General features: G+C 42.6%; 1 protein-coding gene across 7 annotated transcripts; it reads right to left on the reverse strand.

Moving 5' to 3' along the window:
- Positions 1-601: 601 nt before the first annotated feature.
- On the reverse strand, positions 602-5,900 carry TMEM177 (transmembrane protein 177). Of its 7 annotated transcripts, none has more exons than XM_084524510.1 (4): positions 5,144-5,900; positions 2,599-2,745; positions 2,212-2,318; positions 602-1,732 (listed from the first exon to the last, which is right to left on the reverse strand). In XM_084524510.1, exon 4 carries the CDS (start codon positions 1,716-1,718, stop codon positions 783-785), a length of 936 nt encoding a protein of 311 aa, XP_084380636.1. In that variant the 5' UTR covers positions 1,719-1,732; positions 2,212-2,318; positions 2,599-2,745; positions 5,144-5,900; the 3' UTR covers positions 602-782. The 7 variants fall into 7 exon arrangements, with proteins under 7 accessions (XP_084380636.1, XP_084380637.1, XP_084380641.1 ...); XM_084524511.1 differs by lacking the exon at positions 5,144-5,900 and adding an exon at positions 4,489-5,077; XM_084524515.1 differs by lacking the exon at positions 2,599-2,745 and having other exon boundaries at positions 2,212-2,262; positions 5,144-5,218.
- Between the last annotated feature and the right edge of the window lie 7,761 nt (positions 5,901-13,661).

The following is a 13,661-nucleotide window of genomic DNA, read 5'->3' on the forward strand; positions in this document are numbered from 1 at the left end:
GAAGCAAAACCCATTCCAAAGCAAACAGAAAACCCTCTCCTGAAGATGCTTATCCCACTTGTGAGAAAACAACCAACCAACCCATGACTGATCTTGGTCGTTACATACTGCCACTGCTGGGAACACTGAAGATATACCCACTGCAATCACAGTGACGTGTAGAAAACAGAACTAGATTTAACCAAAATCACTCAGGTTCTGGTAATAAACTAGCTGTATTATTATAAATGGCAGCATAACTAGTTTTCCCTATGAAAGAATGGTGATTGCAGCATATGCAGCATACGAACTTACGCTGAACAAAAGCACTGAGTTTTGGTATTTACTTAATGGTACGATATAGACTGACCCATCTTCTAAACATCTTTGGGTTGTACCACAGGAAGAATGGCAAAAATGCATTGAAAAAAAACTGTTTAAATGGTAACGCTCCCCAAACTCTCTGTTGGACTTTACCCCTTCCATTTTCCAGCCTGGAACTGACAGGAAGGCAGAGCAGAGCAGAGCAGCAGAACTTCCAGATCAGCATCTGAGAAGTTCCCTTTCTCAGTGGTCTTGTGATTTAAGATGCACACAGAACAGAGCACTTTTGAAGCAAGTCTTTAATATTTTAAGAGAGAATTCTTTATTCACAGAATGTGCAATAACTCTTTCCGAACTATATGCAAAAATAAACCCCAAAATTCTAATGAAGATACAGAAGAAAAAAAAAAAAAAAGGCAGCACAGCAGTGTTCCAAGAGAATACATAATTCACAAGTTTAAAATTCAAGCACTCCCTTCCTATGCCTGAAGCTCTCTTAAAATATTAACAATCAAATCTCTTCGGTAAGTGTACGGGGTATACTTTATTCTGAACCAGTACCTTGGGAAAAGGTTACCACTTGGGGCATACATTTTCATCCCTTCTTTGCCCATCAGAGCACGAAGAATTCTGTTGCGGGACAAGATTTTGTCATAAAATTCCACCCCTCCCCTGGCATAGTCTTTGGAAACAGTAGCTGCATTTCTGTCAGCTTTGCAGTCTAGGTAATAGGTCACAGCATCGTAACAAACGTAGTAGAAGATCAGTCCAGCGGCGGCAACTGTGAGGTTACAGATGCCACGAAATATCGTGGGGCCAGTAGATAAACCCAGAGCTATCTTTATACCTACCCCACAAAGACATGTACCAGCTAAACAAACTGGAGCCACAACTGCCCTTGCTAAAGGGCTGCCGTTCTGCAAATACACAACTTCTCTGGCAATTGCAAACTTCTGTGCTTCAGGTGAAAATGTCAGAGCTTCCTTCAAAGCAACACCTTCACTGCTCTCCCAGTCTACCTCTTTGCCATTGATCACAACAACGTGGTTGACTATTCCTTTTTTGTCCTCAACTGTGCTATCAAAATTAGGAGGTATGCCCACCAAAGAACCTGCAGGCAGCCAGGGGATTCCAGCACTGACTGGGTGGAAGCCAGAAGCTGCAAAAGCTCGATAGGAGTCAGTGGACTTCACAGCAGTATCTTGAAGGACATCCCGAAAGATACCACTGAGCCTCTGTGAAAGCTCAGCTGGCTGCCCATCTGACCAGCACTCATGCAACAGTTTGAACGTCTGCTCAGGAAACACATGATAGGAAAGGTTAGCACCAAGCAGTCCCACGCAAGAAGTAGCCAACAAAGTGATCTTGCGCTTCTTTACCCACACCGATGCCTTCCGCAGGAATTGCACTCCCATAGTCAACTCCTAACCTGTTTGTAACACAAAATCAGGAATTAAAGCATGCATAAACGTGTTTCTCATCTATGCAGCATTTCAAAAACAAAACAACCTGAGAAACATCAGAGTACAATAACCAATGAAATATTAGTTTACATTAACAAAACACAAAATACTTCTACAGAGAAAGTGATACTCACTAATTTTGGGGCCTCTGAACAACACAGGATAATTGATACAAAGAATTAACTTCTCCCTCTCCTCCAGTAAATCAATTTATTGCCGTAAAACCAATAATAAAGCCACCATTTGAACTCCTCCCCCCAGCAATCAATGCACATTCTCTATTTACTTGACACACATATCTACTCCTTGCCATCACTGTCCTCTCACTGCAGTCCACTACAGCAACAGACTGTAGATATTAAGGCCAGAAAGAGCCAATAATGAAATTAACCTCTAACCTCCTCGATAGTACATCGTAATTTTACTTAGTTGCCTCAACACTAACCTTGGTAACTTGAGCTTGGCTACAACATCCACAATGGGATCATTTCTTCATCTGAAAATTTTGGGAGACAGAATATGTCTTTGGAGTTCTTTCTAACGGATAATCCACTTTAATGTGAAAAGAAAAATAAAGAACGCTATGAGTTTCCTCTATTTATTTTTCAGATTTCAACTACCTGGCTATGGTTCTAGCTTACTCAGCAAACAGCTATTTCAAAAAAAAAAAAAAAAACATGCTTTTAATGGCAATGTTTTTTTTTCTCTAAAATAATTTGTCTGACAAATAATTCATGCAATCCAGAGCATAAACTAGAACAGAAACTGTTTCAGGGTGGATGACTATGCTATAACTCTTTAAATAAGCAGATAAATACAAAAACTTTCAAACCTGCTAAATCCTTCAGTTCAAGAGTCCTGCTTCCCTTGGTGAGTATCAGTTCCTTTCATGGACCGAGCCATATGATGTGTTCTGCCCAGGAAAGCTCCAATCTCTTAAAAAATCCCAGAGGCTACAGAATTCTCTCCGAAAATGATGCTATGATAAAGATATAAAAGCTAATTAGGCACCTAAGTCCCATAGACATCAGTGATAATTGGGTGCCCTTGCTTCCATTTGCATCTCGCAATGCCTCTTCTCTCAGAGCTTTACCACGTGAGCTGCGGAGAATCCTGCTGCAGCTGTTTAAGACATGACTATTTCCAGCTGTCCTTACAGGAAGCCAAGGTGGCAGAAGAAAACTGTGCTTTGATACAACCACCAAGGTCTTAGCGTGGAGCACCATCAAAGGTGAGCTTCAGCTATGCTGCTGGGCTTTGTACTGCAGCAGCTGAAACACAGGCATTTGCTCTTTTCTTCCACTCGGGCTGAACAATAACATCCCACAGAGGGTGGGGTGGACAACTGGGGGCTGTAACATCATAAACCAGCACTGTGTGATATGCCAGGATACACCAGCCAGGATCAACAGCAAATGAATATTAACCACAGGGAAACAAAAAGGGATTAAATTAAAGGTGGTGTTTTAATGATATGTTATTACTACTCCTTCCTATGAAGCTCTTTCAAACTGTTAAGTTCACTGGGGAAGAATAACCTTGTTTAATGTTTATACTACAGTGAACACATACCGAGTGCTTACTAAAAACAATGGTTCATGTAAGTATACAATAATTTAATTTGTATTTCTTAGTATAATAACTAGTGGTATTCCAACACTGCTGAAGACGGGTAGCGGTGATTTGTTTGATGAAGTTATTTAAGAAAAACATGCTAAAGCAACAAAAGCTTGGGTGAAACGCTATTTCAGGAGTTAACATCCTTGATAGTGGAGCTATAAAACAGAAAATGTTAATATTAAACCCAAACAACCTCTTGGGAGTTAATGACCTCTTGGCAAATCTAGACTGGTAGTCTAGATCTGATTGAAAAGGTCATGCCATTTACAACGAGGGGGGCAGCACTTCAAAGGATGTGATTATATGAAGACTCGTACTTGACCCACATATGAAGCTGAGCCAAGAACTTCCCAAGTTTCTCCCACTCACATGAGAGAGCAAGCTCTCTTTCAGGCTGCCTAACAGACCTTCGTAAGATCAGAAACAGAGCAAGGAAAAAATGACTCCCTCAGCTCATGTACAGTGCAGGGAAGGCCAGACCCCACTGAAAAATAGCGGCGTCCATTCTTGCATGATTAAATGGTGCTTGCCGAGCACAAGGCCTGCTCAGTACCACACAGTAACTGACTCACATGCCCCGAGGAACACCTGGACAGCTGGGTGAATCGCAGGAAAGCGGGCCAGGAAGCACTGTATTTATCTGCACACTTCTCCTGAACAGCCACAACAAGGGGATGGATACACCTCCACAGCACAAGGCATGAACACCTGCTTCCCTGCACAACTAGGTTTCTTCCTGCTTTGACTGGAAAAATTCTAACAGTTGTTAAGCCCTTTTTAATTACATTTTGTGCAAGTATGGTTTCACATTTTTGTGAACGTCCCCCTCGCAGCCCATGCTGTAATTTTGACTGGATTAAATCCTATGGTCCTGCCAGCAACCAAAAGCAGGAATAATCTGGAAATGCCACCAGCCTATTAATTTCTCGTGATGGCCAATATCTCGTGAAAATAAAAGAAAAAATGTCCTCAAAACCTGTCAACACTTGTGCTTTCAAATCTTCCCCTAGGTTCATTGCAGAGTTTTCTGTTCATGCAAATAAAACACACTGCAGCCCCAGCTGCGGATGGCATTTTTACCCATAAACTTTGCACAACTTACTTGTAAGGAAGGCAACCAGACATGACAAGGCAATTTATACGGCCCATAGCCTTTAAATTCCTATTCATTTAGTTAGCTCTGGTAAAGTCACATCAGAATTTGTATGCTGGCCTCCCCCAAGGGCTCAAACACTATGTAGCATGCTGTGGTTTTACGGGCACTCATTCAAGCCAATTCACTGGAGTCTGTGAGACTTTTAGTTGCTAAAGTTCAAAACGTGGGCTAGCCACGCAGCTTTTGTCCTGGCGTTTGAATGGAGCTATTATTATTTATTTATTTATTTATTTATTGTAGTTTTTTGGAGAAGTGGGGTAAGCCCAACTTAAAACGTGGTCTGGAAACGGAGCGAAACCTCGACCTGCCTTGAGGGCTCAGGATTTCCAGGCTCCCTTACCGAAAATAATTTTTAAAAAGGGGGGAGGGTGCTAAATAAAAAAAGGCTTTACGAAATAGCATTGAGGGGGGGCCGATGCCTTGCATCCCAGCCCAAAGCCGGGCCCCGACCTGCCCCCAGTCCCGGGCCATGGCGTCCCTGGGGCCGTGGTTGGGACCGGGGCCGTCCTGCGACCCGCAGAGCCCCGGGGAGAGCCCCCCACCCCAAAAGGGGCAGCGAGGGGGCGGCCTCGCCTCCCCCCGCCCGCCGCCCAGCACCTACCGGGGCTCCGCGCCTTGGCCGAGGCGGAGCTCCCCGGGCAGCGGCCGCCCCGTTACCGTCAAGAGGGCGGAAGGGGAAGGGAAGGGGCGGGCCGCGCCGCCATGGCGGTGGGGTTCCCTTTATGGGCTCGGGTGGCGAGTTTCGTGCTTTTGGCGCAGCTTTTTGGGGGAGATCTGGCCGGCCACCGCTCCCTGCCTGCCGCATGGAGGCAAAGAGCAAGGGCTCAGGCACCCCAGGCACCTGGTGCCCTGGGCACGCAGCCTGCTGGCCCCACCAGCCCTATAGGCACACAGGACCCTGTGCTGCAGTCCCCTGGGGCCCAGAAACCCGCAGCAGCTGCTGAAGCGGCCGGTGGTGCCAGCTGGAAGAGCCACGGGTCTGGCACGCTGGGGACAGCTGTGCAAACCCCGTCCAGCACAGCAGCAAGCAGCAATCATGCGACCCCCCCCAGCCTTGTGTTAGCACAGAGCGATCCCCATGGTGTCACATAAGGGAAATTTGTGTTTTTCCTGCTTAAACATCTTTTTTATATATGTTATCAATAGATCCCTTCCACTGTAGAGGAAACAAAGGGCAACAAAGATGGTGAAGGGGCTAGAGGGAAGATATATATGAGGGTCAGCTGAGGCCCCTTGGTCTGTTCAGCCCAGAGCAGAGCAGGCTGAGGGGAGGCCTCATGGCGGCCTGCAGCTCCCTCAGGAGGGGAGCGGAGGGGCAGACGCTGAGCTCTGCTCTCTGGGGACAGCGACAGGACCCGAGGGGACGGCATGGAGCTGGGACAGGGGAGGGTCAGGCTGGGTGTCAAGAAAAGGTTCTTCACTGAAAGGGTAGTTGGGTGCCGGGACAGGTCCCCCAGGGCAGTGGTCACAGCACCGAGCCTGCCAGAGTTCAAGAAGCATTTGGACAACGCTCTGATACATGGTCTGAATTTTAGTTAGATCTGTGTGGAGCCAGGGGTTGGACTCCATGATCCTTGTGTGTCCTTTCCAACTCAGGATATTCTGTGATTCAGTGGTAGTACAGGAACACATAGTAAGAACACAGTCAGTGGCATAACTAACATCTGCCACATAAGATTTTTTTTCCTGTCATCCCTAAGAGGAACACATGCAGTGTTTTTTTATTTGTTGCATGATTTATGATTTGCTCAAAGCAGATGGCAGCCAGTAGTTTCTCAATACTCCTTCGTGAGTTCATTCTACAACCTGGAACCTCTAAGAAAGCCCAGAGCAGGTCTGCCTTTTCCTTGAAAACCCAGTTTTGCTGGCGTGTTAAGGGGTGGTGGGTCACAGAGTAGCACATTAAGGCCAGTTAAGATCTGGCTTCTGAGCACATGGCTCCATTAAGGCCAGCCTTGCCCTTGACTTCTATCGTCCTTGTGAAACAAGAACACAGAGGATGGCTTTCAGCCACTGTAGAATTTCATTGTTGTGGTGTATACTGGAAAAGTGGTTTTGCCTCATCTACAAGAAAGGTATTGGTGCTTTACAGTAATTTAAAAATGTCCCTTTACCTAGTTGACTGCTCAGTGTGATCAGTTTTAACAAATCAAGTGGACATAATGCTTTTCAGTGAGTTGAGACACAGCAGAATAAAAATAAAAGCAACCCACTGTTACCTACTTGGATTAATTTTGAGAGTTCTTTGTAGCAGCACCTGATAAAGGCATCTCTTATCAGAAAAGATTCAGCTCTCTGAACTTCTGGCCTGAGATTTGCTTTCACATAAAGAGATTAATATCATGAACTAAATACCTAGGAGTTTTCATTCAAATTGAGATCTTCTGCCACAACTTCAATGAAAGTATCTTAATAAAGATGTCAGTTTGATCTTTTCTCTACTTGATGATTTGCGTGTCCCCAGCACTACAGAAATGCTAGTGCTAAATAGACACGGCCAGGCCTAGCCAGCATCTCTCCCTGCTGTGAACAGAGGCTGTTAGGCACAACCTTGGTTTTAACTTCCAATGAACAAGTTGCTAATTGCTAAGAAAACACATTCCTTTGTGAGAGGACATATTTCTAGCCTTAGGTTATAGTTTTATGCAGTATGGCAGATTAACAATTTGCTGCCACCCAAAGGGAGAAGTCAGGGAAAAGATCTTACCTTCCCCACCTCTCTGTCTCCCTTTGAACCACTTATGTTTCCTAGATCTGGCATTCATTAGACCCTCTTATGAGCTACTTTTAACTCATTATCAGCAGAAAACATCCTAATAGGAGAACAAACAAAAGCAAACAAAACAAAACAAACAAACAAAAAAAAACACTAAACACAAAAAAAACACATAAACACACACCTACAATCATTTTCTTTTAGGTTATTGAGTTGAATGGGATCATAGAAAAGTCTGAAGAGTGCCAGGGCTGTAACAAGGCAGGAGGCAGCCAGAAAAAAACAGGGAAGGAGATCTTCATCCCCCCCTTCATCAAGGGAGAACTTTAATAGCCATGGGTATGCAGCCTCAGTGTGTAGCTTCATCATCTGCCAAAATTTACCATTTTTAAATAGGTATTGACATTCATCCTCCATACAGAAGCACAAAGAAATTATGCATGCAGATGAGGGACTTCTTGAGACTAGAATATATACTAACCAAAACACATGGAGAGATGATGGATTTTGAAAGCCTGAGAGTTGCTAAGACTTACCCTAGGGGTGAATTTGGATCAGTTTTGATAAGCTCATTCTTTCTGAAAGGTGCTTCTGCCTTCTGTACCAGCTAGAGATGTCTGTAGACCAATAGTTTCTTATGCAAAACTCTAGAGGCTTGCTTGGTATTAAGTTCAAACCATAATTTCTCTTAAATGCTTTATAATAATTACGACTGTGAAAAATAAAGACCCCAATTTCACTAAGCAGCACGTTGGCATGATTCTGGTTTCAAGCAGGAGCTGCTACAAAATGGAGAAGGAAGGCTGGAGTGCACCCTATTTCTGTTGTATAAGCACATCATTACTCAGGAAACAAGGGATACAGACCACTTTTAAATTAGCCTGCTAGGTGGTGCTGTAGGACATGCTCTAAGTTACTCATCCAAAATTACAGTTCTGTCTGATGATTTACCAGAAGAAAGATAGACGCCTACCATTACCTGGCTCTCTAGTTTACAATTTTGTGTGTAAAACCTTGTTGCTACATTAGGTAAAATGTTGATTTTTAAGTACAGAACCGAGTCTCATTGACTTCTTAATGCTTGTATGTTCACATTCTGTTCTGTGAATGTGATCTCTAAAGTAAATACGGTCAGTTAACAAATGTCCACCAGTCTGAGAGCAACATTTCTTCAGTGCATAACAAAGAGTAGTGTTTTGTAAGATTAACAACACAAAAAAAAAAAAAAAAAAAAAAAAAAAACATTTTGCAGAAACTATTAACAATTTTAATAAAATTATAGTGATGAGGTAATCTTTGCATGCATACTGTCCAGCTGTGTGGGATACAGCTGCGCTCCCATACTCTAGGATTTCACTATGGGCTCAGACAGCACAGATTAGAATCCACCTTTTCCCTTTCATTAAGGTTTGGCTGGAATACCAGAAGCCCTGCCAGTCTTATGCTGATAATCAAAGACATATGTAAAAAGTAGTAGGATGAAAAGTTCCTGTCTCCTTGTCAAGTGCTTCATGTAGAAAAGGATGATCTGTGCCCAACTCTTTATCTTATTCCTGGGATGTACGTATGTTCTTCAAGATAAATACATAGGTTGTACTGCCTCTCAGGATGGGTGATATATAGCAAATAGTGCGCATTCAGAAACCAACTGTGGGAATAGAATGGGGAATTACACTTCTGGTCTCAGATGAAACCTTCAAACCCTGGTATTCAAGAATGAAAAGATTGTGCCATTGGAGTTGGCAGGTATATTGATCAAGGTAATTAAAGTACTACAAAGAGGCTACAGAGAGCCTGGGAAGAGATTCTCTTCCCCACGTACAACAGTTTGGAATCAGTCAGGGATCAAAAGCTAGCAGTGTTTTAAAAGGTAGCAAAGAGGCTGTGAGGCATTTTGCCAGCAACAAAACTGTGGGACTGACTTTGTTTCCACTCAAACACCCTTGGCATTATACTTTACGGTACTCCTCTGCTGGACTGGATCTACCTAAAACTCAGGAGGGTTCTTTGTGAGAAAGGGAAAACATGCAAATGATCATGTTTTTATTGCTTAGCTTTTACATTTTCAGATGCTGGGACCAATTGTACAAACTCTTTTAGCTCTAACCAGATATACTAGAAGTTGGAAGGTTCATGATATTCTCTGTAATCAGACATTTTAACTGTATTCGTTAAAAAAAAATCCTGATCTGAACATACACTGCAATTTCTCCTGAAGCTAACAGACATGTAACATGGATGCTGGTGGAAAGTTTGGATACTGGAAGCAGAGAGCTGAAAGAGAAAACCACCTACAGATTCTGGGCAAATCAATTTATGCTGAACTCCGTGGTCTTTCAAGTAGCCTGCTGCTATTTAAAACTGATTCGGGTCTATCCACGTTGTGCAGACAGATGCTATACCAGACTGCATTTTAAGTGGTGTTAGATTCTAGTCACATTACAGACATCACCATGATACCATTTGGCAAAATCAGAACAAAACTCACACACAAAAGCTGATCATCTAGCCTGGGATTTCCAGCCAGTCCATACAAGCCAAACTTGCTGTACCCAGGACAGTTGCACATTGTCTATAGCAGATATAGGATCTGTCTTTAAGAGTTTTGGTCCTGCAATCAGCTAGCTATAGTAAAAGGAAGGTAGCTATAGCAAATTAAGTGTCACGTATCTTCATAATACAGCTAATTAGCACTATTTCCCTTCAGAATTAGAAGCAGCCTGTCTTGGAAAGGAAAGGATGTCATTTCTTAGAGGCAACGCTATAATAATTAACATATTTAATCATAATTACCTAGCCTCCATAATACTTACCTTTCCTGATAGTCTTACTCCAAAATTAATGATATTTGACAGGAAACAGAAACTGGGGTTCTTTCACTAAGACGATCAGCCTAGTTCCTCACCAAGCACTGCTCCATGGTGAAAAGATTTTGCCAACACTATGACCATCCATGTCTGAAAATCAGGTGGTCATCTTCTTGATTTGCTGAATTTTTCATGCACTCAGACTCATTTCTCAATAATTTTGGCAGATTTCAGCAAAAACTCCAAGAAGAGAGCATTGTTATCTTCTAAGGCCACATTTCACAAACAAACCACTGTTATTAAACTTAGAAATTGTTAGTACCTACAGGGTAAAGCAGAAAGTAAAGTCCCTGAAAGAAGTTGTCTTCATAGCCTCAGTAAAGCACACATGCAAGTGTGGAGTCCTTTAGCAATGCATACTGTGTAAATGTGCAAGGAGGTGTCTCTTACTTCCAGTATTTGAACTCTAAAAATCAGATTATACCAGGAGAGGTTGGATGAAGGAATCAGGTCAGACATGCCATAGCTTCAGTGAAAATTCTTGATTTCAAACGTTTGAAGCCTACAAAGGGCTCTGTGTACTCCTGGCACAAGCACAGCCCACGTACTCCACCCTGAATCAAGTCAGCTGAAAAGACATCCCAAATCTGGGGCAAGCTTATCAATAGAAACATGTGGATTAAACGCAGAGGAAATGCAAACTTGTATGTTGAAGTGAGAACTCCTTAGAACAGGAATACTTTTCTGTTTCCACTGAAAATCCAACATTCTCTTTTTGTTTCCTTACAGATGGCCAGCTTGCTCAGTACTACCTGGAAAGCTGGACACCCCCAGTCCCAACCTGTGGAATCTGTAATTTAAAAATAAGTTGTATCTTGGTACGTATTTCCACCCATCTCCTCTCCCCCCCCCCCCAAAGTTGCATCTACTTTTCTATTTTTTTCCTTAGTCAGAAAATCTTAGCTAAAACGCTTTAAGAAGTCATCGTGAGAAGATGGGATTGTTCATAGCTGTGACCCACATTTTTTCTTGGAGAACACATTTAACTGAAGAAAAGGGACAGCTTCTGTGTGGGAGCAGATTCAAGTCTGATACAGGGTGTATAAAGCAGAGAGCAGCCACAGTACGCCAAGGCTGTTCTCTATAAACCAATTGCTCTGCCTAACCAGGTGCAATCTGTCTGCTTTGACAACATGGTATGTGTCTGTGTGTAGGAGGGGAGGGGTCTGGTCCCACACTGACTCTGTTCTTGGGGAATAGCAGGGCATTTGGCCACCAAGCAGTCTGTGTTTCTATCACATCAGTCACTTCAGGATCCAACAGTACTTTAATAACCATGTCTGAGCTGTTTATCGGACTACATGGATCCTTAAGACTAGATGTCCTGTAGCTCTAAATGCGACTGGATCAACTCCCATGTTCTGCATTCCTGAATTAAGCTTTGTAGGGATCCTCTCTCGAAGTCTAAATAAAGTGATTCAATCCAAAATTGCTCATGCCCACTTAAGCAATAAGTTTGATCAGAAATAAACAGGTTTGTTTACATTTTTAAATCAGCATTTAAATGCTAGATTATTACTTCATTTAAATACTAGCTTCCCAGATAAATTGCTTTCTCAGGATAATTTTAGGCCAAAATGAGATCTGGATACCACAATATCAGGTTCATTTTCACATCTTCTCCTACTCAATCACATGATGCTGGTGATGTCTGATGAAGTTTATGCTATGCACTGTTCTCTAGAGCTAGTTCAAAGCATAAGCACTCAAAAACAAACGGAAGCTCAAAATAAAAAGGCAGTGGGCACATTTCAAAATAAACGCTGAACACCTGCACAGCTGATCCAGTATCTAAGAACCCGATTGCCATCTATGGTCACTCAGGAACAAATTCATATGCCATCCTCTAAGGGCTGCCTAAAACCGCAGTCACGTTCCAGGTCTGAATACCAGAAAGCTGGAAATACCACAGGTTCAGCATTACTGGAAGTGATAAAGCGTGATCATAGTATAAACAATAACTTTTGGATTCTTTGATATCCACCAAATAGTGCTGCCTGAGAAGAAACTTTCCTGAAATCTGTGAGGCAAGCTTCAAGCCAGACTACAGGCTCTGAAGGGGAATGTACATTGGTTTGCAGGAAACAGTTTTGTTTTAGAGAGGCTATTGTTTATACCACATTCTCCTCAAGAGGGTGTTACACCCTCTTCAAATGTCCTGAGATATTAATCAAACCCCAAATAGATTGTTTATCCCCCAATTAATGATACTCTCCAAGGAAAGAATAAAAACAAGGGCCTGAGAAGGTCCATGGAGTGAGGTCAGGCTCACACACTACGTGCAGATGCACGGGTGCACAATACTGTGACAAATAATATGCAAGGCAGGAACCTTGCTATTGTTAGAGCATGCCTGCAGAAGCCTGTTATCACAGTAGTTAGCGTTTGTATATCACAAATGACACTTCAGAAAATTGTGAAATGTGTAGTCTGCACTCTGAAATAGAAAACGTTAAATACCAGGAATGGTTTGCATTCATCAGAAATAATCTCCTTACTAACCTGGGGTTGACAACAGCGACTGATCTCACCTGTCATATAAGAATCACACAGGAGCTAAAAAGCTAGAACCTGCATTTGGAGGAGCAGCCCATGTTATCCACAAAAAAAAAAAAAAAGGATAAGTTATCTAACACATGATAACTACCTTATTTGCTAGCTTGCCATTGATAGTTTAGTGCTAAAAGCAAGGCTGAGAGCAGCCACGTCAAGCAGAACCAGTATCTAAGTTGTTTTCAGAGAATGGCTTCACAGACGTGTGATGACATCTAAAAGTCAGGTGAGAATGACTCACGGTGTCCTTAGCCCAAAAATGGAACAAAGGTTTAATAAATATATCTACTTCTGTCACATGGCTTCTTCATATAAAGTTAACAGAAGAACGATTTAAGCTAATCAGCCAGAACAGATATGCTTCTTCATTCAAGATAACTTGCATGGTCACACATACACATGATGCTACTGCTGTGAAGCTGTCAATGGGCAAACACCGAGATTATTTGGATAACAATTTCTGTGTCCTAAAGAATAACTGAAGTGACTGATAAAGCCCTTTGTCTCCAGGATTGGCCATAAAAGAAAGCAGTATAACCTCCAAAAACATTTGCTGTCATGCATATGATGTTTTAGCTTGGGATGATGCTGATGGATTTGGGGAGGTGATACATAGAGCAGGAGCCACATCATGAGCCAGGGGTTGCTGTTTAGTCATCCTTGGCCTACAACCAGGCAGCCATCAGTTAAGATTAAATAGGTAGCAGGCTTTGCTGGCCCCACAACAGGCAGAGCACTGTTTAGTCTGTGTGCCTTCATGAGGTATGGCAGCCCCAGAAGGTTTACAGGGAACAGAAAGCCAGAGCTCTAAGCAACCTTCAAAGCAGCAAAGTTATCAACAGACCTTTTCCAAGCTCACATGAACATAGCAGTTTTTATAATCTCTATTACTAAACAAGCTGATGTAATATAAACACACTTAGAAGAAGAGCATTGTAACCAGTAAGAGCTGATGTTAGTTTACAAGCCACTTGGATATCCCA

This window comes from Aythya ferina (assembly GCF_964211825.1).
Source record: "Aythya ferina genome assembly, chromosome: 6".
Classification (NCBI taxonomy): domain Eukaryota; kingdom Metazoa; phylum Chordata; class Aves; order Anseriformes; family Anatidae; genus Aythya; species Aythya ferina.

What these genes read in the sequence shown, in the direction of transcription:
- TMEM177 (XM_084524510.1), bottom strand. Translation starts at nt 1,718, where the DNA reads ATGGGAGTGCAATTCCTGCGGAAGGCATCGGTGTGGGTAAAGAAGCGC.